The sequence below is a fragment of the Aquarana catesbeiana genome, linkage group LG03 (genome assembly GCF_042186555.1).
Source record: "Aquarana catesbeiana isolate 2022-GZ linkage group LG03, ASM4218655v1, whole genome shotgun sequence".
In the NCBI taxonomy this organism is placed as follows: domain Eukaryota; kingdom Metazoa; phylum Chordata; class Amphibia; order Anura; family Ranidae; genus Aquarana; species Aquarana catesbeiana.
Genome location: NC_133326.1, coordinates 124,809,685 through 124,835,558, shown reverse-complemented (window position 1 = coordinate 124,835,558; position 25,874 = coordinate 124,809,685). Strand labels below are relative to the sequence as shown.

The following is a 25,874-nucleotide window of genomic DNA, read 5'->3' as shown; positions in this document are numbered from 1 at the left end:
TCGTGCTGCGTTATCCCACTGGTCCCTGCTGTCTTCCAGAAGACAGCGTGGCGGGTAGGAGAAGGCGCCGGAAGTGGCATAATTACTCGTGGGTGGCTCGGGTATCTATGCCCGGAAGTGGGAGCAAAATACCTGTATTAGACAGGTATCTGCTCCCCCCTCCCCCTGAAAGGTGCCAAATCTGACACCGGAAGAGGGAGGAACAGGAAAAGCGAAAGTTCCATTTTTGGGTGGAACTCCGCTTTAAATCAAATCTGATGCTTTTAAATGGTGTTGCCTCAGATTGGGTAGTCTTATACGGAGAGTATAGCCCAAAACCTATGTTTTAACTGGAAAATTAGGGGGTTGGCTTAGACGCTGGCAAATACGGTATGTTATATCAACCCCCCCCCCCTCCTTTATTGAAAAATAAAAGTTTTGGTTTTAGTCCAACTTTAAGAAGTCTCTACCATGCTCAGCTTTTTTTGAGAATGCCTGGAATGTATACAGTGCAATGACAACGCCCAAAAGCTAGACTGCATGATAAACATTATCATACAATGTGTCATATTTCACATGGTGCTCCAGGCGAGATCTGGCTCTGCAATCACATCTCAGGTCCTGCCTCAGCTCATCTCCACCAAAGCAATCAACTGTACTAGCGATGGGCACACACCACTCACTGAGATGCAAAATAATAATATTCCTCTTTTAACCACTTGGTTACTGGGCACTTTTATCCCTTCCTGCCCAGGCCAGTTTTAAGTGCTGTCACACTTTGACAATATTTTTTGCTAAACAAATAAAAAAAGACTGAAAAAAAAAATTATAATTTGTTATAACATCTTTGCAAACAGGTAATTTTTCTCCTTCATCGATGTGTGCTGAGGAGGCTGCACTGATGGGCACTGATAGGTGACAATGATGAGGCACTGGTGGGCAAACGTTGGGACTGATGCCAGTTATTAGCTTTATTCTTTTCTCCTCAGAAAAATTGCAAGTTAGACTTACCGGTAACTTGTTTTCCAATAGGCTTTCAGGACAGCACCCGAGAGATCATGGCTCCTCCTCCCACAGGAAACACCTCATCAATTAGGTCTTTAAATTGGAATCCTCCACGTTGCCTCATCAGTTGTTTGTAGAGAACTCCAGCCCCAGCTGCAACACATAAGTGACAGTTATATCATAGTATTACAGCATTAGCATAAACAAAGGGCAGGTTACTGCTGTCCTGAAAGCCTATTGGAAAACAAGTTACCGGTAAGTCTAACTTGCAATTTTCCAAATCGTCTTTCAGGACAGCACCCGAGAGGATAATCGAGACTTACTCCATTTAGGGTGGGACAACAGTCTGTAAGACTTTCCTTCCAAAAGCCTGGTCCCCAGCCGTCATGAGATCTAACCTATAATGACGGGCAAAGGTTGTCAGACTTGTCCAAGTAGCTGCCTTACAGATTTGTTCGGGGGTGGCGCCAGCTTTTTCTGCCCAACTCACCGCGGAAGCTCTTGTAGAATGAGCCCGGACATTTAATGGACTCTCCAGACCTGTAAGGGAATAGGCTTCTGAGATAGCCATTCTTAACCATCTGGCAATGGTTGCTCTAGAAGCTTGTCTTCCTTTTTTATTACCGGAAAATAAAACAAACAGAGCATCTGAACATCTAAAGTCTTTAGTGTTTTCCAAGTAACTCAAGACTGCTCTTTTCACATCCAGGGTATGGAATTCTTCTTCCTTCTTACCCGATGGATTAGAACAAAAGGTAGGAAGTATTATTTCCTGAGTTCGATTCTGGATCGAAGCGACCTTCGGCAAAAAATTAGGATCCGTCTTCAGAACAATTCGGTCTGAAAAAATGGAAAAGAAAGGCTCCCTGATTGATAAGGCTTGCAGCTCACTGACTCTTCGAGCTGTTGTAACAGCCACTAAAAACACTGTTTTCAAAGTAATAAATTTCAGGGAGGCTAAATTAATGGGTTCAAAAGGTTCCTTGGTCAGGGCCTGTAGAACAACCGATAAGTCCCATGCTGGACAGCTTTTGATTACCACTGGTCTAGACCTGGTAAGAGCTTTGAAGAATCTTATTACTAGGGGTTCTGATGAAATGGATTTTTCCAGGAAAACCCCCAGCGCAGCAACCTGAATTTTGAGGGTGCTGACCGCTAAGCCCTTGTCCGCCCCTTCTTGCAGAAACTCAAGCACAGAAGAAATTTGTTTTGGAGATCTGTCAGATGCTGTGCACCAGGAGTTGAAGATTTTCCAGACTTTGGAATAGATTGCTCTTGTAACCTTCTTTCTACTAGACAGAAGGGTAGCTACCAACCTATCCGAGAAACCTTTCCTCTTCAAGAGCTGCTCCTCAGTAGCCAGGCCGTGAGCTTTAGTTTTGCTACTTCCTGGTGAAATAGAGGACCTTGTAACAGAAGGTCTTTTCTTAACGGAAGGTGCCAGTAAGGTTGCATCTGGAGAAGGGATGAAAACCAAGGCCTTTTTGGCCAGAAAGGAGTGATGAGAATCACTGTTGTCTCCTCCTTCCTGATTTTCGCTATGACCCGAGGGATAAGCTGAAACGGGGGGAATGCGTAACAGAGGTGAAACTTCCAATCTTGTGCCAGAGCATCCACTCCCAGTGATGTCTCGTTCCTGTCCAGGGAGAAGAAGCGAGACATTTGCGAGTTTTCCTGGGTGGCAAAGAGATCCACTCTTGGGCGCCCCCATTTCTGCACTATTAACTGGAAGACTTCTGGATTCAATTGCCACTCTGCTTCTAAAATCTGGTTCCTGCTTAGGAAATCCGCCACTCTGTTTAGGGTCCCTTTTAAATGGACCGCGGATAAGGATAGAGTATGGAGCTCTGCCCAACTCAGAATGCCTTTTGCCAAACTCTGCAGAACCTTGCTTCTGGTTCCCCCTTGTCTGTTTATGTAAGCCACCGCCGTGGCGTTGTCTGACAGGATCTGAGTATGTTGCCCCTGGACTTCTTTCGCAAAGGTCAGTAAGGCCATTTCTATAGCTTTTAGTTCCCTCCAATTTGAGGACCTCAGGGCATCTCTTGTGTCCCACGAGCCCTGGGCCCACCGGCCGCTCATATGAGCCCCCCAACCCCAGGAACTGGCATCTGTTGTCAACCTCACCTGAGTTGGGAAGGACCATAACAGCCCCTCTGAGAACCTTGTCTGGTTCTTCCACCACCACAGACTTCTTTTTACTGAAGTAGGGATCTTCACTAATGAATCTAGTGAATCCTGCTGGTGATTCCAGGTTTTTAACAGGAAACTTTGCAGAGGTCTGAAATGGAGCTTTGCCCACTGGATGGCCGGAATGGAAGAGGTCAGGGTTCCCAATGCTGACATAACCTTCCTGATGGACAGAACTTGATTGGACTGTAGCAATGACACTACTTGAATCAACTTTTTCTGTTTTTCCTCTGGAAGAAAAATTTTTTGTTCTAAAGAGTTGATACGGAAACCCAGGAATAATACTTCCTGTGAGGGAATCAGATTTGATTTTTGAAGGTTTAAAATCCACCCCATGGATTCTAGATGAACACGGGCTCTGAGCAAGTTTTCTTGAAGACCTTCTCTGGTCTGGGCAAAAAACAGCAGGTCGTCCAGATAAGGAATAACTGAGATCCCCTCTAGACGCAGAGGCGCCAGAGCTTCCGCCATTATTTTCGTGAAGACCCTTGGGGATGATGACAGACCAAACGGGAGTGCTCTGAATTGCAGATGTACCACCTTCTTCCCTTCTTTCAGTGCTAACCTCAGATATTTCTGCGACCTGGCGGCAATAGGAATGTGGAGGTAGGCATCTTGTAAATCTATTGATGCCATATAGCACCCTTGGTACAGGAGGTTTCTTACTGAAAATATTGAATCCATCCGAAATCTTCTGTATTCTACCGATTTGTTCAGCATTTTGAGATTCAGGATAAGACGGAACTTTCCTGAAGGTTTCTGAACCAGAAAGACATGTGAGTAGAACCCCTGGAAGAACTCCCCCGCTGGGACCGGAACAATGACTCTCTGATTTTTCAGTTCCTGAATTAAGGACTTCATGGCGAGAGCCTTGACTGCGTCCCTTGGGACGTTTGTCACCAGGAATCTTCTTGGAGGTTCTTCCGTGAATTCTATCACATACCCCTGGGAGAGCATCTTTACAATGAATTGATTTGAGGAAATGGCTCTCCACTGAGGAAGAAACTCCTGTAGTCTTCCCCCGACCTTGACAGAGTCATTGTGGTTTTGCGGAGGCCGCAGGAGGATTGAAGAGCACTCCACCCCTACCTTTGGGCTTCTGAGAAGACCATGACTTCCTCTTGCCCTGCATTTTCCCTTCCTGCTGACCTTTTTGGGGCCGAAAGAAACGCTTACGGGTTTGCACCTGTTTCTTCCTAACTGGAAATGACTTTTTCTTATCTGCCGTTCGGTCAAGAATGGACTCCAGCTCTGAACCAAATAGCAGATCACCCGCAAACGGAATACCACACAATCTATTTTTAGATGCAGCATCTCCTGGCCACGTCTTCAGCCATAAGGCCCTTCTGGCAGAATTTGTCAAAGCTGCTGACCTTGCTGACATGCGGATAGATTCCGCAGACGCATCTGCAATATATGATATTGCTGCCGACAGGGTTGAAAAAGAGTCTAGAATCTCCTGTTTTGAGGAATCTGCTATGACATGGGCTTTCAACTGGTTAACCCAGTGATCTAAGTTCCTTGCAACACAGGTTGTTGCCATTGCTGGTTTCAGATTGTGCATTACTGATTGCCAGGTTCTTTTAAGAAGCAGGTCCATCCTTTTGTCCATGGGCTCCTTCAGAGTGCCCATATCCTCAAAGGCTAGGTCCGTAGACTTACAGACCTGGGAAAAGGCAGAGTCCAATTTTGGAACCTTATTCCATATAGAATCTGGATTTTCTTCAAATGGAAATCTTTTCTTGTGAGCCCGGGAAAAGAAAGGCTTTTTCTCAGGTTCCAGCCACTCTTTTTTAATCATATCAGTGATAACTGAATGGACTGGAAAAGAACGACCTTTTGAATCTCCTAAACCAGCATACATGCGGTCATGCAGGGAGAGTTCCTTCTTTTCCTCTTCTATCCCCAAAGTGGCATGGATTACCTTCAGGAGTCCTCCCACCTCTTCTAGTGACAATTTGTATTTAGAAGTGGTATCTGATTCATTTTCCTCCTCCTCAGAATCTGTATCATCTGGAGCGAGGGAAACGGACCCTTGAGAAGCGTCCTGGGATATTGGACCCCCAAAAATTATTTGAGAACCGCTCTGGGGTTCTGAAGATGGCTGCGGAACCAGAGGATCCCTAGAGGGACCTGGCTCCTCTCTTAGGTTTGACCTAAAAGCTTGAAAGGTGGCCCGGAGCTCATCCTTTATTGTTGACACTAAGTCGCCACAAACGGATGGAGTCTCCTCTTTGACCAAATTTGTAATGCACTCTGCACAAAGCGTTTTGGTCCAAGCATCGCCTAATTTTTCTTTGCAAACAGGGCACCTTTTCTTGACTGGTTGGGCAGAACCTTTGGCCTGGACAAACAGAAAAGAGACAAGCAACCACGCTTAAAAGGCTGTAATACAGCGCAAATAATACACCCAGGTGCACTAAGGAAGAAACCTCTCATTTCCATGTGCCCAGCAAGCCACCACCACCTAATCCCCTGTTGTAGGGCAGATATCTAAATCTAGCCACTGCAACATACCTTCTGAGAGGGGGTGGGGGGGGTGGGGGGTGGGGGGAAGGGGGGGAAAGGGTGAGTAACCCCCCCCACAGGAGAAAACGGCCCAGGGTAATAGAGGACACAGTCCCTTACCTTAGCCTTGCTGGCGCCTTGGCTTGCCCCCTTCTCCGCTGCATCGCTATCCATAGCTGTCTGCGGTGCGTGGTAGAACGACCGGTTCCAGATTCGAAAACGCCGCTGCGCTGACCTGGAACCGGAAATAAGGCGCCAGGTGACCCTGCCCTCTCCCACTGCGCTTTGCGCCGGAAATGACGCACGCGCCGACCCGGAAGTGCTGCCTGGACGTGGCTGAAGCGCTCTTCTGCCACCAGCAACATGGCGGCCGCCACCGCTCGTTCCCTCTGTAAAAGGGAACAGAGGACGGCCACCTGCAGGCCAAAAAAAAAAAAATTTTTAGACAGCACCCCCGGACGTACAGGCTCTCCCCGAGCACGGAAGAGGGAGAGGGAGCCCACGGGACCATCCATATAAGAGGCAAGTGGGAGGCTCACTCTCCTAGCCTAAAAAGACCTATCAGGTGAGAACCTGTGTCTCCCAGGATAACCTGAGAGATCATGGCTCCCACCAGAGGTGTTCCTCCAGCTGGAGGAAACACAAAAAACTGATGAGGCAACGTGGAGGATTCCAATTTAAAGACCTAATTGATGAGGTGTTTCCTGTGGGAAGAGGAGCCATGATCTCTCGGGTGCTGTCCTGAAAGACGATTTGGAAAAAAAGCCAATAACCGTCTTCCGTTTACATTAGGGGTCGACCGATGCCGTTTTCTCAGGGCCGATACCGATCTTTCGGCCGCCTTTCAGGCGCCGATATTCTGTACATCACTGTCACCTGCCACCAGATGCAGCATGCCACTTGCCACGGTTTCCTGCCACCCATATGCAGCTTATCACTACTTACAATACTTCTGGCAGCCTCTCCCCAGCGGTGTCCAAGTGGGTAAACTTCCATATGTGGGTGGGAGGTGACAGATGATGTAACTATCTCTCTGTTTGCCCGAGGCTGTAGCCCTGTCAAGAGCAGCTTTCATGGCCCTGCTGTAGGGGCAGAACAGCGGTGATGCAAGGCAGGCAGTGAGAGATGATGTCATCTCTCTGCTGCACGCCGCACCACCGACAAAGATTGGCAGTGACCGCAGCAAGCGCCGCGCGGGGGACAGGGGGAGGAGGTCTGACCAATATCGGTAGGCTTCTGACCAATAAGGATTATTTGAAAAATTTGAATATCGGCCCCTAATAATCAGCCGCTACAATAATCAGTCGACCCCTAGTTTACATCATGTGATCAGCTGTCATTAGCTGACAGCTGATCATGTGGTAAAGGGCCTCTGTCAATGGCCCTTTACCCCGATCACAGGGTTCGTGGGCAGTGCGAGCATGGGAGGACGTCCATGGACACACTCCCGGCATTTTAAGCCCTCGCTGTGGCCGTCTTTTGGCTATAGCGCGGGTGGGAGGTAAAGTTCCCGATACCCATCTCCCTTCAAGGATCTGCTGTTCCTCACTGGCACATTCTACCCAGATTTTTTGAATGTCAGGCTGTGCCAGTTCTCACTGGCTGGTGCATGATGAGGTCACCCCCTAAGCATACACAGATGTGCAGTCATCCCGACACACAGAGTGGTGCAACTCAGTGTACATTACACAGAAGACTGCAAACAGGCAGGTAGGTTTATTTTATTGCAGAAGAAACATGGCAGGTCTCTTCTGCAATAAACTGTCTGCCTGGGCGCAGTTCTTAAAGAGGAACTGTAGTCTGCTCACATAATTTGTAATAAAAACATCTTTGCCATTCTGAAGCTTCCCTCCAACCACTTTGCATATTATTTTCTTATATACTGTGATTCTGTACTTGCCAAATATGCTGCAGAAATCCCCCTCCATTGAGTCTGGCTGCATCCATTTTTAACTGTGGGCAGCTGAAGCTTCTGCCTATTAATTTCCTGGATTTACACAGAAGCACACCTTCAGCTCTGCAACTCTCATTGGCCCTCTTATGGACTCATTCCCCCTCCCTTCCTGGCAAACTCTCACGAGAGTGAAAGATCTGTGCATGATGTCATAAGCCTGGGCTCCCGGGGGAGATGTATCCCCGCTGCCCCCCACCTGGGGGCCACCTCCTCGGGGGTCCACGCCTGACAAGTGGGTATTGGATTACTTACTCTGGCTTCATGTTGTTGTCCTACCATAACCTATACTCCAATATACTCTTTATCTGTTTATTACAGACATCAGATATACACATCAGCCCCTGATGATGCGAGGAGAGCTCGTGAAACGCGTCGGGTTAGAGATGTAGCATGTATATCTGTACTGTTTATACTTTTTATATTTTGATGTTATGTCATGATGGCTATGTTTTTAGGACCAATTTATCATGCTGCTGCTCTTATGCATGTGTCACCGATGTTCATGACTTGTACTGGATGTTATTTATCACAATAAATTTTGTCATCTCTATACTCTTGTTATTTTTCTGTGATCACCATGGACACTTCATTTAAAGTCCCACGGGCGAATTTTTGTATGTTTGTGCAATATAGGGATGGAGGTGTCTCATGTTAGGGAGCAGCTCTCAGACTTTTCTGTTTCTAAGCCTAGGCTAATGACCAGACAAGAAACAGGATGTGGGCTGTATAAGGTATTTACTGGCAGAAAAAAAAAATGCTTTACTATCCAAAGTTAAAACAACAAGAGCAGAAGATTTATAAGATTTATAAGATGGCAAGATGAAAAAAATGACTGAAGGTCTGCTTTAAAATATCTAGCAGGAACAGGTTCTATTCTGACATGTTTCAGGCTAAGCAGAGCGCTGTACCCTGCCTACCACAAAACATGTCAGAATAGAACCCGTTCCTGCTGGATATGTCAACAAAGTAAGAATATTATTTTGACTCTCGGTGTGTGCTGTTCCTGTTGCTGGTACAATTGATTGTTAACTTATTATACAGTCTAAAGATGACCATGCACTATACAATGTCCTTTAGCGATATAAATTATGAAATCTGAGGGCTATGGATGAGCTCAGACATGTTTGGATCTTAGCCTGAACCCGTCTGAGCTATTCTGCCAGGAAGCTGTCACTGCACACCAGCAGTCATAAGTGGCTGGTTAGGGCAAGGAACCGGCTGGTTAGGGACAGTGCTTAGCACAGATGAAGGTTACTGGGGAGTAGGGACCCAGTCCAGTGTCAGAAGAATGTTCTGAGGATTCCTCTCAGCAAACCAGTACACAGCGATTGTACCCAAAGCTGTACCCCCTCCTCTCAAAATATTAAAACAATATTTTTGCAAAAAATACACTAAAATCATTATCAGCGGACAAAAATACATAACTTACAAAATTTCTGTTAAATCCAAAAGATAAAACTGTATTGAGTTAATAAAAAGACCACGTGTGTGAAGGAGGTCTTGAGGCTCATTCACATGGGTACTGTGGTTAGTACACTTTGAATCACCTTTTCTTTTTTTATGTGGCTGAGGCTGTGTGCAGGCAGTCTATATTATACTATGGGGATGCAGCAGCTATACAACACACAGTCGCAGGTCCTGATTTGACAAGTATGTGGATGCAGGTGTACAGCCCCTGAACACCGTGAGCACTCGGGGTCACTCGCACCTGTCAAATTAGGACCTGTGGATGTGTTTGTACAGCTTCTGCTCCTTCAGAGTAACAGGCGGCTCCAGACGCACAAACAAACCACTCATTCATACTGTATGGGGCAGAGAACAAGTGTGAATGAGCCCTTGATTTATTTTTATTTTACATTTTTTATTTTTTTCACAATGCTGTTGGGGGAAAGAGGCGGGCTTTGGTGAAATTATCAGGAGTCTAAACCGTCCCCTGATGTCTCGCTTTTGAGACAGAGAAAGGGACTGAGGATATATAGTCCTGAGTTGCACAGTGAATGGACAGTGGACAGTGAATGAACAGAAAGTGCACTGTACAGAGGCTCCTGTTCATTCACAAACTGAAGCACAGTAAACAGTTTATTGTGCTTCAGTTGGGGATGAACAAAGTGAGCAATCGGTACACTCATTGTGTTCATTCACAAAAGAGGCCAGTAAATATGTAATTTACCGGGCCCTTTTCCGGCTCTCCATCCTTAAAAGATCCCCCTGCCATGTGCACTGCAGCCGACGGGAGAGGAGGTGGTGCACACAACAGGGTCCGGACCGCAGGGGGAATCGCATTCTGGACAGGGAGGGTGATCAGGGCAGTGGGGGGGGCAATTACAGGAACCAATCCCCTGTATGGCTGTCTCTGAAAGCAAGCTGGAGGGAGAGAAGGAGAAGTCGGCTTTCATCTGCTGCAGGGGGAGCCAAATAGGGGATCAGTACCTGTAATTGCCCCCCCCGACCACATCTGATTCTCCTGCTGGCCCGTTACAGAGTGACTGGTGCTACCCCCTCATCGGTGGCCCTGCTTGTAAAAGAGAATGCCACCTCTCCAGCACAGGCCGTTCTCCACTATACAATCTCCTTTAGATGTACCAGAACTGTGTAACTTGATGATGAGATATGAGCTCAGGTGTGTTCGGATACTAGTCTGAACCTTATATTCCCATCACACACGTTCCTGGATAAAGCTCGAAAGGTTTTGGGTGCTGCAGCAACCACCAGCTGGATACTGGATCAGAAAGCCACAACGAGGATATTTGCCAGCACACCACGGATCATCAAGTAGAGTCCAAGCTGTTTTTAGTGAAAGGTGAATTAAGGTGAAAAACCTTCTGTAGTGCAGCACCCCCCTAGAGCCCCCCTTTTACTTACCTGAACCCGATCGTTCCAGCGACAGGGACAAGCAGAGCAGCTCCAGCCACTGTCTCAGGTCCTCATTGGCTGGATTGATAGCAGCAGGATCATTGGTTCCTGCTGCTGTCAAAGCCAGTAACACGAGGGGGCGGGGTCAAGTCCTGCTGTCTGTGTCAATGGACGCGGCAGCAGGAGTCGGGAGCGCGCCCTCAGGAGTGTAAGATTGAGGCCCCTCTGTGCAAAACCCTTGCACAGAGGAGGCAAGTATGACATGTTTGTTGTTTTAAAAAAAATGAAGCTTTACAACCCCTTGAAGCATGATCACATCACAAAAAGGTAGTGCAACGTTTTGGAGTCACGCAGGACCCCTTCGTCAGGCAGGTGGATACTAATCTGAAGTGGTCACCGAGGACAACCAATCATAAGTGGCCGAGACATTCCCCGCCCCCAACCGTATACACGCCCCTTGTATTTGTGTGGGGGAATGCCTCCTCCGCCTATGATTAGTTCTCCCCTGTGGCACTTCCTGGCGGGATCACTCAGGGGGGGTGGGACTAATATCTGATTACACCTGAACTCATCCCTAATGAGGATCTACCCAAACGATCCTTCCAATCAGGATAGGTATTACATGTGTACTACATAGATGTCGGTAGATCTATATTAGATTGTATAGTGTATGAACACCCCAAGTCTGACCTTTACTCAGTAACCATATACAAGTGACAAATGCATCCTATATGGGTTTTTTTCCCACAGGAAGAGGACGATAGGGGGCGCCCTACCATAGTCACAGTATAGGGAATACAGAGTGCACACATCCCGGGCTGTCCATGTCCTCACATAGACAGCTCATGGCTGCTCACGCTTCCTTCTAGCCCCGCTACCGTAATTCACCTAGACAGCCCGACCCTGCTATGCCAGGTGCCGTACACGCTGCTGGTCACTGCACCAGGCCGGGCTGCTGTATTCGTCTCTCCTCGGTAGTTAGCCTCCCTCAGCCCAGCACAGGCCGCGTGTCTCCCATACACACAGCGGAGCGGCCCCATCACTCACCAATGACCTCCAGCCGCTGCCTGCCATGTTCTTGCGGGGATCTGCGAGGGGGCGGAGCTTCGCACGACGCGTCTAACACCCGGAAGTCCCTCCCTGTACAATACCGGAAGTATCTGTTGCCTAGCTGCGGAGCTGTGTGTGATAGAGATGAGTTCATGTCAGTCATTTTGTATCTCATTTTATATTTGTATATATGACTTATCAACATGAATGAGCAGCTTATGGTTTAGTCTGCTGGTCTTGGTTTTCACCAATAATCATGCTGTGATGTTTGTCAACCAAAAAGGAGTCTGTCACTGTGTCCATTGAATGCAATGTAACAGGTTCTCCCCCCACTACCACTGATACCCCGCCATTCTTATGTCACCTCCTCCCCTTACTCCCAGCATATAGCAGCCAATCATCGGGCCTGGATACTGTCACATGACGAGGGGAGGAGGTCATGAACTCGGTGTAAGCTCCAACCAGTGTTGTGTCAGAATAAAAAAATGACACTTTTCTCCTGCCAGTAAATGCCAGTGACAGGAAAAGGTTGCCAGTAAAAAATATGGCTGTGACGCTCAGCTCGCCGGCTAAAACCATCCGAGTGCCCACTACAGTGTGTTCGGGCGGGGGGGAGTCTGGCGGAGGCGGTACCTGAGTGAGTCATGTGACGTCATGGTGCAAGGGAGCTGAACAGAGCAAGACTCATGTACGGCCGCATATATGTGCTGCTGTATTTGTGCCGCTGCACAGTGTGCCCCCAATACAGAGACAGAGCTGTCAGTGACAGCTCCAGGACTACTACTAATGATCGGGGGCCAAGTCCTGATTACCTAATCGCTGTAATAGTCTCTGATTGGCTATCACAGTGATCAGTTACGGCACACTCCTCCAGACACGCACGGCACCTGCCACAGGAACACACAGGTATGAGTGTCTCCTTACCACCCGGCTAGGTAAAGGGAAAACCTGCAAACAGGCGGCTTTGGGCCAACCCAGGACAACAGCAAAGGAACTATTTAAAGGACAAAAATATGTGATGATAGGCAGGTCTGGACCTTTTCTTTTAAACTTAAAAAAGTGGGTTTAAAAACTGACTCAAGGGGACAGGACAAACACATTCTGCTTCTTCTACTAATACTTGGACAATTTTATTATACCAGATTCAGCAAAACTGTTCCTCGGAGGCTGGAAATAATGAGCTCTGTGTGCTTTGTAGGGGGACAGTGCTGTCCTTGTATGTTAATAATTATTACTGCTTTCGGAACACAGAGGCTGCACATCCCTGCTAAACAGTGAAAGCCAATGCAGTATATGTGCCAGATTTAATCAAGCACATTGACCCCTATGAAGATAAGCACCTTGTGTCCAAAGTCCTAATAAAGTATTTCTAAACTTGAAATTTCACAATATAAATGGACAGAAGCTTCCACAGACACTGTCCTTTCATGATCACAGACACCGTTTTTCAAGATCCACTGGTAGATCAAAATTCAAAGCAATATAAGAGGATATGTGTACTTTTCTAGGAACGAAGCCTGTAGTCCTACACTGAACCTGTGCCGAAAGTAACCAGGGATATTACGGTTCCTGAATATCTACAATTATTACCAGACATTGGGTACTTGATTCCCTAATAATAAAAATCAGATGCTCCTGTGCTGGTAATTTCTATTCTGTCTCAGTTTCCTGACATATAAAACAAGTATAAAGGTTAGTAGAATTTTTGGATGTATAATTAGTGTAATGCATTCTCTATTAAAATGAATAAAGGCCAAAGCTGGAGGAAATTATCTCTGTATTGATAGAGAGGTGTCTGATTATGAAGCAGTGAAATATATTCACTGCTTCATTCTCCGGCATTCTCAGAGGAAAGCGTTCTCCTCTGTGTGCCAGTTTATGAAGCTTTGTAGATCGCTTGTCCTTTGGAGGAGTGAAGTGATCTACAAACGCTTCAAACAGTGTAGAACGGCCCCCGATACTGGAATCTCGTGAGACTTTACGAGATTACAGCACCAGAAATAATTCACAGAAACACAGAGATGTCCATTTATTAGGCTGTGATAAATTATCACCGCTCAGTACACTGACAGACGGCGTGATTAATGTTAATAAAATAAATAGTCCCCCTACATAGTATATATATATATATATATATATATATATATATATATATATATATATACACACACACACACATTGCATATACACACACATTATATATATATATATATATATATATATATATCCATAAACACATTTTATATATATATATATATATATATATATATATATATATATATATATACACACACAGAAATATGACAGGGGGACATGGTTACTGTCTTGGGTGGTCTGATCGAGGTAGAAAGAAGTTTAAGATCTTCCTCCTTCCCCCTCAGATCCCTGCAGATTCCCTCTTCACTCCCCGATTCTCCACCTTTGAGCTGGTGAATCGGGGAGTGTGAATTCTGACTCAGATCACAGGTGAAGCGCTGAGATCGCAGCTTCATAAACTGGCCGTTTCTGTGTCAGTCAATGAGGACTCTCAGTGTGCGGAGATCATCAGTGGGAGAACATGTTCAAACTTGTTCTCCCCCCGAGCATCTCTGTTTCATAAACCGTTTATGAGCTGAGATCAACAGCGATCCTCGGGATCACCGCTGTTCACAGTTTCATAACCGGACACCTTAACGTGACACTAAACAATATACTTATTCTTCAAAAATCATCCATGCACATCCACTGCTTCATGGCCCTGTAATCTATTTTTCATTAAACTGTTTCTTACTGTGTTTTTCTGCCTCCATCTAACATCCTTTGTGAGCTCCTAAACATCTTCTCTTCCCTCTCAATTCTGTTTGGTTTGAACGAGCAGTACACGTTAATTGCGGTTACTAAAGGGGTGCAATGCAAGTAACTGGCACATAAAGCTGCAGCTCGGGTCACTAAAGCACTGTGGGGTATGAAGACATCAGTACAAAGAGTTAATACTGTGTGAAGACACTTTACAGGTCCCAGAAGACTGTAGCCCATTCACAAAGTGCAGCGTGCTTCGCGTATGTGCAGGATGGAGGCACCAGCACCCGACAGCCATTAAAGAATCAGCTCGGGTGAGGACATCGCTGGACGCCTGGAAAGGTAGGTGACCTAATATTTAAAGCCAACAGCTACAGTATTTGTAGCTGCTGACTTTTAATTTTTGGGGGCGTCAGAAACCATAAATCAGACTGAGACAGAAGTACAGTTAAATCACACTTTTTTAATAATAATAAAAAAGGGTAAACATAGTCAAAACATAGCCAGAGTTCAGGTACTGGAATGGATAGTCAGACAAGCCAAAATGTCAGGGAGCCAGAGATGAGCGTAGTAGAACAACAAGCAGGATCTGGAGCCAGAAGGAATATAAGCCAAGTAAGTCTTTAACAGGAACACAGGAGAGCGTCTCTAGAGATGTGACCAAGGCGAAGGCAGAGATCATCTGGACTGGACGGCTTAAGTAGGCAGGACTAACGAACAGGATATCATCAACAGGTGAGTCACTGTGGAGAGATAGGAGCTGGCAATTAGCCGACAGCTGAGCGGCCAGCTTTGAGAAGGAAGGGCTGAGCCCAGCCCTGATGGGGGGGGGGGGAGTCTGGAGCTCCTCTTTAAGTGACGTGCATACATGGAGTCTGCACTAGGAGCACAGCAGGGCTCCATACCATTACTGCCGGTTCACACAGGGGCGGCACGACTTGCAGGTCGACTCACCGAGGCGACCTGCACACGACTTCAGCAGCGACTTGCAAAACGACTTCTGTATAGATGTCAATGCAAGTTGCCTGAAGTCGCCCCAAAAATACTACAGGAAACTTTTTCTAAGTCGGAGCGACTTGCGTCGCTCCTATTAGAACGGTTCCGTAGTATAGAACGGGAGGCGAATTGTCAGGCGGCTAAGTCGCCTGACAAGTCGCCCCTGTGTGAACCGGGGCTTAATGTGAGTGAGGTAGCAGTGATACGTTGAACAGGTGGAGAGGGCATTTGCTCTACGTGTCCCTTCTAAGTGCACAAATTACCTTGTTGGTGTATATTACATCAAGAGAGTTTACTAGAGATTGTGAGAGTGGCTCCAGTAAAGGTACCCCATTCGTATGGCAGTAACATAAACCTGTACAAAGTTCCTAGCATAGCCCAGAAGAACCCACCCCGGGGTAGGCCTCCTATGTGACCCACACTTGGCACACAACAAGGAGGAGAACATGGAGAAGGTGCCACCTACCTACAAGTCCCAAAGAGGAGGTCTCCACAATTGAGCAACCTTGTCTCATTCATAAGCCAGTCCACACTGCTCACTCAGCTGTGTTCTACTCCACCTCACAGACACCAGCTGACAGCTTCATGTTCTTCTTTAGGCCTCTGACTTAACCCCTTCAGAAACAAAGTTCCTCTAATCAGGGTTTGTAGGCTCTTTTCCACCCAAAGTCTCTCTGAGACTCAGAATTCCGGATCCCAAATGAAGGTCTACTAATCGAGAGAGTACTGTAAAAGTGTAAATCAGTCCTCTCCTCTCCAATCAAACTACCCAAAAACCCCTCACCCTGCATGGGCAAGAACTCCTGAGTACCAAATTGTCTCTTGAACTCTCCCTTAAATGGACCACAACCCAAATAGTGGGGAAATATATTTCTCATCCAGATCAAATCTCCCACCCATGTTCAAATCTGTGGAGAATTTTTTTCCAGCTCAGTTATTGCCTTGTAAAATAGCAGTGACATCATCACTGTGCTGTACATAGCCTGTGCAGACAGCAGAGCTGTGGGAGGGACCCAGCAGGCCCCACCCATTAGAGGCTGCCTATAGAAAACTACAAGCAGGGGGCAAATACAAGACAAATCACCCTGCACAAGGAGAAAGAGAAGCAGTGGCTGGCCTTCACCACCAGATTTTACCCCTTTCATAATCAGACCATATTCAGCACTGCGCTATTTTAACTGGCAATTGCCTGGTCATGCAACACTGTACAAAAATAAAATTTACATATTTTTTTTCACACAAAGAGCTTTCTTTTTGTTGTATTTGATAGCCACTGTGGTTTTATATTATGTAAATGAAAAAAACAATATTTTCTACTTTCTGTTATAAAAAATATCCAATAAAAAAACAAAAAAAAAAAAATTCTTTATAAATTGTATTCTACCACGTGTCTTTGGTAAAAAAAAAAAAAAATCCCAATGAGTGTATATTAATTGGTTTGTGTGAAAGTTATAGCGTCTATATATACTGGAATTTACACAGCTATAGACGCTATACTGGTAATGGTGGTGATCAGCAACTTATAGTGGGACTGTGAGTGGTGGGAAATCCGGCGCTAACAGACACTGGCTGGGAGGGTCACTAACTGACACTAACATCGCTAGTGATGCTAATACAGTGATAATACTATACACTGTAATGCATGACACTGGCTGGGAAGAGGTTAACATCAAGGGGTTAACTGTGTACTTAACATGTGTAATGTGTGCTGCTTTTACTTGCTGACTCCCTGAAAAGCAGGGAGAAGGCACAGCCAGATCGCTGCTCTCTGTACACAAAGTTCTGTGTGTTTGTAAACGCAGCCAATCAGCAGGTTTCAGCTTCTGACAAACTCATGCTGTGTCCAATCACAACACGCATCAGCAGGGGGCACGCTTATGCACACCGCCAAACCAGGAAGTGCACTGCGACATATGGGTATAGATCTACTGTGAGCGGATCAGCAAGAGGTTAACAAAGAAAGCTCTCGCACAGAGGCAAAGTTTCTCACTGGGTTACTGCCCAGATCTGGGAAAAAATACACAAAGTACAGAAAGATTCAACTAAGATGGTAAAAATGGCTGGAGTGAGCACAGCGCTGGATCGTGGGACAGGGAAGTGGCTGGTTATTAAAAGTCAGCAGCTACAGCAGGCTTTACGCAGGAGACTGGAGCTCATCTCTAAAATGGATGTAAACCCTCTCCTATACCCAGTGAAGTGACCAGCCTCAGATGATACATAGGAATGAAACAAATCTCCCTACATAAGTTTTACATGTATATCTGCTCTCTTCAGCTTTATATACTGTTTAGAAAGTTCAGATCATGTTAGAATTTTCACTTCCTCATTTAGCAGTAACAGTCTAGTGTTGGATTACACTGGGAGACAGCTGATTGGAGGAAAGGCGAAAACCCCTTTTCCAGATAGGTAGACACTTGCAGAGCTGTCCTGTGAGTAGAGCAGCTTTCTGCTAATTTATTTATAGCACCCTCCCTGACACACAAAACTCAGGCTGGTTTTATCTCCTGTGTAGGAGAACTTGTCAGAAGTTATCAGGCTGATAACAGAAGAACAGGGCAGGTGACAACTACAGGACTTAGGAGAGAGACTTTGAAGAGAGAGAACAAAACACTGCAGATATATGTGCCTTGCTCAAATGTCATGAATCAGGTTTACATCCACTTTTTTAGGTTAAAATGTGTCTAATGTAAAATCTAATTCTCGTTTCTACATTGAATTTTAATTGTTTCTAGCCTACTCCTATTATTCTAAATAATCTTGAAGTTTGTAAACTTGCTTGCAGTGATGGGAGTAAGTCACACATGTGCAAGTCACAAGCAAGTCTCAAGTCTTAACCTTCAAGTCACAAGCAAGTCCCAAGTTACTGTGGCGAAAAGCAAGCAAGTCAAGTCGAGTCCCTGCTAGAAGTCAAGCAAGTCAAGTCATTTATTTTGGTCAAGTCACAAATTAAGTCAAAATACTGATCTACCCCGAAGCCGGGACTTGGGGGGGAGCTTTCTTTTGGGGGGGGGGGGCGGCTTTTGCCTAGGCCAAGACACAGCACTGGTGGTGCCAAGTCATTGCAAGTCAAATAGCCCAAGTCAAAGTCAAGTCGCAAGTCATTAGTGACAAGTCAAAGTCAAGTCGAGTCATTTATTTAATTTTGTCAAGCAAGTCGCAAGTCCTCAAACAGGCGACTCGAGTCTGACTCGAGTCAAGTCATGTGACTCGAGTCCCCCACCTCTGCTTACTTGTGAAAGCCCTTTTGTTGCTTCAGAGTGTAAAGTCTGTTGCTTCAATCTTAAAGTGGTTGTAACCCTTAAAAAAAGAAAGATCCTGTTCCCTTATAGCAGGTTAGACAGCACAGTGCTTGTGCTGTCTAACCTGTCCCTCTGTAAGCTGTAAAAAACCTGGTTGATCCTGCCTGTTCCTGAGTCCCCCTTGGTGTGCCGACCACGGTAATCATGGCTGCTGAGCCCTGATTACAGTGGTCAGTTTATGTGCCTCCGTCATCCGCTGATCTCTTCTCTCCCTCCTTACCTCCCAGTCAGCTCCTATGTGTGTGAGTTGTCTCTGGGCCCCCCCCTCCTGTCTCTATTAGCACCAAGTAAACTTTCACTGCCATCCCCCCATCCCAAGGGGCGCTATAAAATAAGGTATATAGCGGCATATTTTTCACAAAACACAAACACTGGGGCACAGCATTTACTATGACAGACGCAATTGTACCAAGGAGACACTGTGGCTTAAAGGAGTTGTAAAGACAAAAGGTTTTTTATCTTAATGCATTCTATGCATTAAGATAAAAAAACCTTCTGTGTGTAACAGCATCCCCAGCACCCCCTAGTTACTTACCTGAGCCCCATCTCTCTCCAGCGATGTCCACAAGTGTCTCAGTTGTCCGGGATTTGCCTCCTGATTGGCTGAGACACAGCAGCGGCGCCATTGGCTCCGCAGCTGTCAATCACAATCAGTTAGCCAATCAGGGGAGAGAGGGGGCAGGGCTCCATGTCTGAATGGGCACACAGAGCTGTGACTCGGCTTGGGTGCCCCCATAGCAAGCTGCCTGCTGTGGTGGCACTCGACACTCGAGAGGGGCCAGGAGCACTGAAGAGGGACCCGAGAAGAGGAGAATCCAGGCTGCTCTGTGCAAAACCAACTGCACAGAGGAGGTAAGTATAACATGTTTGTTATTTTTTTTTTTTTTAAATCAAGACTTTACAATCACTTTAACAACTGCTTTAACATGTATCTATGGTCATAATGTAAAATCATTTATTCATTTCTACATTGTATTTAAATTATTTCTAGCTTTCTCCTATTACTCTGACTGATCTTGAAGTTTGTAAACTTACTTTGTGAAGACCCCCACAGACTTACTCTTCATGAATTCTGTAACACATAATCACTATGCCCCGTGAGTAGGCACTGCTGTGTCACACATTTCACAGAGCCTGCCTTATGAGCTACAGGGGTGCTGAGAGGAGAAGTTTCAGAAGGTGGAATCAGTAAAGGGATAATAGTTTGCAGGAAGCAATGTACCAGACTCCCCCCAAAAAAATAAAAGTCAAGAGCTACAAATACTGTAGCTGCTGACTTTTAATGTAAGGTCACCTGTCCAGGGATCCAGCGATGTCCTCACCGAACCAATTAATAATTAAATGGGCGGCACAGTGGTGTAGTGGGTAGCACTCTCGCCTAGCAGTAAGAAGGGTCGCTGGTTCAAATCCTAACTATGACACTACCTGCCTGGAGTTTGCATGTTCTCTCTGTGCCTGCATGGGTTTCCGCCGGGTACTCTGGTTTCCTCCCATACTCCAAAGACATGCTGGTAGGTTAATTGGATCCTGTCTAAATTGTCCCTAGTATGTATGAATGTGAGTTAGGGACCTTAGATTGTGAGCTCCTTGATGGTAGGGACTGATGTGAATGTACAATATATATGTAAAGCGCTGCGTAAATTGACGGCGCTATATAAGTACCTGAAATAAATAAAATAAATGAAAGTGTGTGCTGTGACCAAAGAACTCCTTTACATTCCACTTTAAATATACTATGTCCCTTGTAAGGTCACCAATACAACTATTTGTACAACGCATATGACAAGATCAGTGAATAGTCTTACCACAGTCATTCATAGTATCATTCATACTAACAGAAATTACAGAGGGTAGTAATACCGACAGCCAAAGAACAGCACAATTAAATGCATGCCCCTCTACTTGCATTGTAAACACTTTCATACTTAGAAGTGACCTGTAATAGGCATTTTGATAATTAGTTATAACTTTGAAAATGTTTGAATCTCATATCTGCACCGGGATAATATGGGAATAATATGTTCCTTCCAGTCATGTGGACAGGACATCTATAGAATTTAATTATATTAGAGAAAACCCTAGAAGGGCTGGCTCTAGTATTCCACATCTAGGTATTGTGCTTTAGGGGTATCATTTATTCATGTGCCCTGCCCCTTGTTTTCACCCCCAAGCTAATGGGATATAAAGACAATCCCTTACATATGATATAGCAGAATTGAGTTACATGGACAGTTTGCTCTATTACAAGAAACATTAGACACATACTTTTCCTACAAAACAGCACATTCATTTAACCATACACAAAATGTATGCACTTTACATATAATGGGCTATCTACTATTGACGTTTATACCTTTATTATAAATGAATGCATATATCCCTATACAGGATAATGAAACAAATCTCAGACACAGTAAGGAAAAACTAGGTATGCTTGCCTGTAAAAAAATACTTTTGTTCAAAAATCAAGTTCTACTAAAATTCAGCCCAGTGGCGGCTGGTGCTAAACTTTTTGGGGGCGGCAGCAAACAAACCCTCCCCCCCAGGTCCGCCAGCACCCAGCCCCTCTACGGTGACATTCCCCCCACACTCAGCCCCTCTACGGTGACGGTCCTCCCGCACCCAGCCCCTCTATGGTGACGGTCCCCCCACACTCAGCCCCTCCACGGCTTCCTCGGCTTCTCCTCCCAGAAAACTCGATCTGCCTCCTGTCCTGTTTGGCCAGGAGAAGAAGCCTGAAGACAATAGCGAATATTAATTCGCTAGTGTCACAAGTTGGTGGGTTCTGTGCCCAGAGCCCAACCTTTTTCAAGCCAATTAGAGCCTCAGGTCTAATCATGTGCTTGAAAAAAAAACTCATAGAAAGCTATGAGTCTGGTGCCCTGCAGGGGGCGACACCCCTGTGCCCCTAATGGACTGGCTACTCCTGATCCAGCCTTGTGTAAATGTTGATGTAAACCTAATCCAAAGCTAGAAACATCCCCTGGTACTCTCCAGCTCTCACCCCCGCCAGACCAACACAGACATTCCAGTATTCCGGGAGGATGTAAAAGGGGGGCACAATTCATTTGGAGCATTTATGGGGTTGCCTCCACCTTTTCCCCCTGTTATTTAAAGCATTAGCATTGAATTTAAATGCATTGCAATTTGGGAGCGCTGGCCCTTTAAATATTCCTGCTCACCTGTGAGCGGGTAGGAATGAGCCAATAGAATTTCTGGGAATGTTCTGGAAGCAGTGGGGCTCAGTATATAAAGGGCCCACCGCCACAGGGATCTTGCTGCTGGTTAAAGGATTGGCTTTAAAGAAGAGCTACCCACCCTCCCTAACATTGCATGCACTCTATGGTCGAAACGCGTAGGGTTTTTTGGCTTATCACTCTCCACATTGCCCAGCTTTTTATTTTCTTGATCACTTTTATACCTGTATGCTGTTTTTTAGAAATAAAATACCACCATTTTGATCTACACTATGTGGAAGCATTTTCTTTCTCCACATACTACTTTGCTGAGAGTGGCTCCAGAGTCCTGTTGATCTTACCATCCAGATCCAGTTTGACGTACCTAGGATCGGAGGTCCATTTGGAGGTTTCCCGTCTCTTCTCTAGATTCCATCCCAGAGGTCCTGGACCCTGTGGAGTTCCACACTTTGGCCATTTGTGGCACCATACCTGTATGACTCCATGTCGCTGACATTGGAGTCCACCAGTTCCGGTAAGGGCACACGCACTTCTCTATATTGTTGATGATGCAATATCTTTGATGTCCTCCATATCAGACAGTGTTTGAATGTCTGATATCACCCCGTGTTTGAAGATCAGTTTTTGTTGGACTATAATCTATACACTTTTTTGCACTGTTTTGATTTACACATCTTCTTGGTGCTCATTGGTGTTGGGTTACTCACCCATATAGTTTTTTACATTTATTGGACACTTTGTATATCTGATTTGTTTCATCATTTTTATTCATGATTCTTTTCATTCATTTATTTGTGTTCATTGGTTAGCGCTGCAGTATTCACCACTCAGATCCTATTTATGTTTGTCACATTTTTTTTGTAGCTGCTTGTCACTTCAATTACTTGGGTTTAGCGCAGTAATATCCACGTTTTATGTGTATGAATAAGTATCCTGTTCTCTTTGTATCGCTTTCTTTGTGTGAAATACCTTGTGTTCTTGCCAGCCCTTCTGCTTTCTGCTTAAAAACTGGCCACCCTAGGTATGAAAACACAGCGTGTTCAGTTCTCTAGCTGCGCTGGAACTCCTATTCTTTTCCAATGATCAGACTTGTCCTGACATGCCCCCCCCATAGCCATTCACTGGGAAAATCAATGTGCTGCTGTTTCTCCTCCCCTAGCTCTCTGTCTCAATCCAGAGCACTACATTTCATTTCTGTCTGCTGCCTTGTTCCTCTGCTATCAGCATGAATCACTTCTGACAAGTTTTCCTGACACCAAGAGAAAAATGGTGATGAGGAGTGAGCTTCAGCTGATTGACAGCCTCAGCTCTGTTTCTGTGAGCTGTGTGAAGGGGGTGTGTCCCTTCCCTCCAATCAGCTCTCAGAGCTCTCCTCAGTGAGCTCTGCAGAGTGTAATTTCAGCTCTCCGTCCCCTTTCTTCTGAACTCTCAGACAAGCTTTAAAAATGCTGCACCTGCATTACTGCAGATAAACAGGTACAACTTATGTAGGAGGATTTGTTTCATCTCTGTGCATCACCTGAGGCCAACCACTTCACAGGGCATATGTAAGGCTTTACAACCACTTTAATCAATTTCAGTGCTGTAAGAAGAAAATAAATAGCATCTGCATCCCTTTTGGCATGCAAGAAACCTACTCATCAAATATGATATTGCAGGGGATGACTGTAGTTTGACTTCAAGCTCAGCACAGACTTCCTTGAAAAGTAATAAAGTGGAATTTTAGGCTAAATATAAGCCAGCTTAAAAACACTGCTCCATCCTCCTCTTATCTATGCTGTATTGTGTTTGTAAAAAAATAATGTGTGTAAATATCATACCTTTTCTTGGATCCGGCCACATGATGCAGAAGCTCCGGCTCCTCAGTGTCAGGGAACGTTTAACAACAGGGCTGAAATGACAGAGCCGTGAAGTCACCCACCAGCATCCATTGCCCCAGCATTGTTGGGGCTCCCTCCTCTCCACTGCAACATCTGCTTACTGGCACAGGGGAGCTGCTGCTTCTGCATCATATGACTGGACTGAAGGGGATTCAAGAAAAGGTATTTACACAGATCTCTTTTATAGACAGTATACAGCATGGGTAGGAGGAAGGGGGAAACAGTTTTTCAAAAATGTATTATATATTATACAGTGGGGAAAATAATTATTTGATCACCTGCAGATTTTGTAAGTTTGCCCACTTACAAAGAAATGAATCATAGGTGTATTTTAAATGATAGAGGCAGAATATCAACCAAAAAGCCATTAAAAAACACATGATACAAATGTTATAAATTAAGTTGCAGTTCAGTGAGTAAAATAAGTATTTGATCCCCAAGCAAAACATGACTTAGTACTTGGTGGAGAAACCTTTGTTGGCAAGGACAGAGGTAAGACGTTTCTTGTAGTTAGTGACCAGGTTTGCACACATCTCAGGAGGGATTTTGGTCCACTCTTTTTTACAGATCTTCTCTAAATCCTTAAGGTTTATTGGTTGTCACTTTGCAACTCGAAGTTTCAGCTCCCTCCATACATTTTCTATAGGATTAAGGTTTGGAGACTGACTAGGCCACTCCATGATCTTAATGTGCTTCTTCTTGTGCCACTCCTTTGTTGGGTCATTGTCATGCTGAAAGACCCATCCACGACCCATCTTCAGTGTTCTGGCTGAGGAAAGAAGGTTCTCATCCAAGATTTTACAATACATGGCTCCGTCCATTGGCCCCTCAATGTGGCAAAGTTGGCCTGTACCTTTAGCAGAGAAACAGCCCCAAAGCATAAGGTTTCCACCTCCGTGCCTGACTGTAGGGATGGTGCTGTTAGGGTCATAGTCAGCTTTTTGTTCCCTCCAAACATGGCGAGTCAAGTTAGTGCCAAAGAGCTCAATTTTGGTCTCATCTGACACAGCACTTTCTCCCAATCCTTCTCTGAATCATTTAGATGTTCATTGGCAAACTTCTGACGGGCCTGTACATATGCCTTCTTGAGGAGGGGGACCTTGCAGGCGGTGCAGGATTTCAATCCATGGTGGCGTATTGTGTTTCCAGTGGTTTGTTTGGTGACTGTGGTCCCAACTTCCCTGAGATCATTCACAAGCTCCTCCAGTGTAGTTATGGGCTGATCCCTCACTTTTCTCATGGTCATCCCTACCCCATGAGGTGAAATTTTGTTAATTTAATGTTAATATTATTATTTTCCCCACTGTATATATTGTTGTTATTATTATTATTATTGTACAGTATTTTTATAGCCAACAGTTTGCACAATTTTACAAAATAAACAGAGACTGTACAGTTACAATACAATTCAATACAAGAGGGTTCAGAGAGCCCTGCTCATGGGAGCTTACAATCTAAAAGGGAGGCTAATAACTGTCAGATGAGCCGATGGAGAAAGTAATAGTATGCTTTTTAGGTGGAAGTGGAATAGGCTTCCCTAAAGAGATGAGTTTTCAGGGATCACCTAAATGCAAACAGAGTAGGAGATACAGTAACTGGAAAGATTGGGGTAGGGAGTTGCAGAGGATGAAAAAGGCTTTGGAGAAGTCCTGGAGGCAAGCACTGGGGAAGGTGACTAGGGGGCAGGTGGTTATGAAAAGAGTAAAGGGGGACAGTTTGGGTGGTATTTTCAGATGCGGCGGTAAAGTAGCTTGATAGTTGTGGCTAGCTAGTTGTGGATGGCTTTGTATGTTGTTAGTCAGTGGCGGAATTACCAGGGTCGCAACAGTTGCAGTTGCGACGGGGCCCGGAATTCCGCCACTGTGGGGGGGGGGGGCCAGTGGGGTTGCTCTTCACACACGCTCTGAGCGGAGATCGTGTGTCATGTAACAATAGCACAGAAAGACATCGGCGGCAGCATTAATATTCTATTTGTCTGTCCTCTCTGGCACGGATGAGAGAGGACACACAGCTGATCTCATGGCTCCCCCTACTCCCCCCTCCCCTCTCCTGTGTGCTCCGCAGGAAACGTGAGCTCCTTAGCTTCACACTAGACTGCCCGCGGAGCACACAGGAGAGGGAAGGGGGGAGAAGGGGGAGCCGTGAGATCAGCTGTGTGTCCTCTCTCATCCGTGCCAGAGAGGAC

The 25,874-nt window shown here is 45.5% G+C and overlaps 2 protein-coding genes across 3 annotated transcripts in view; one reads left to right on the top strand and one right to left on the bottom strand.

Annotated features, from left to right (window-relative positions):
• Positions 1-11,654, bottom strand: part of IDH3A (isocitrate dehydrogenase (NAD(+)) 3 catalytic subunit alpha) — a 36,600-nt gene extending 24,946 nt beyond the window's left edge. Inside the window, exon 1 of the mRNA XM_073619173.1 lies at positions 11,537-11,654. Within this exon, the coding sequence (XP_073475274.1) occupies positions 11,537-11,563 (27 nt within the window). The 5' untranslated portion in view covers positions 11,564-11,654. The remainder of the gene's footprint in view (positions 1-11,536) is intronic.
• A 12,020-nt stretch (positions 11,655-23,674) lies between these two features.
• Positions 23,675-25,874, top strand: part of CIB2 (calcium and integrin binding family member 2) — a 40,620-nt gene continuing 38,420 nt past the window's right edge. For both annotated transcript variants that reach the window (XM_073619168.1, XM_073619167.1), the window contains exon 1: positions 23,675-23,851. The gene's annotated coding sequence lies outside the window, so the exon portion shown is untranslated. The remainder of the gene's footprint in view (positions 23,852-25,874) is intronic.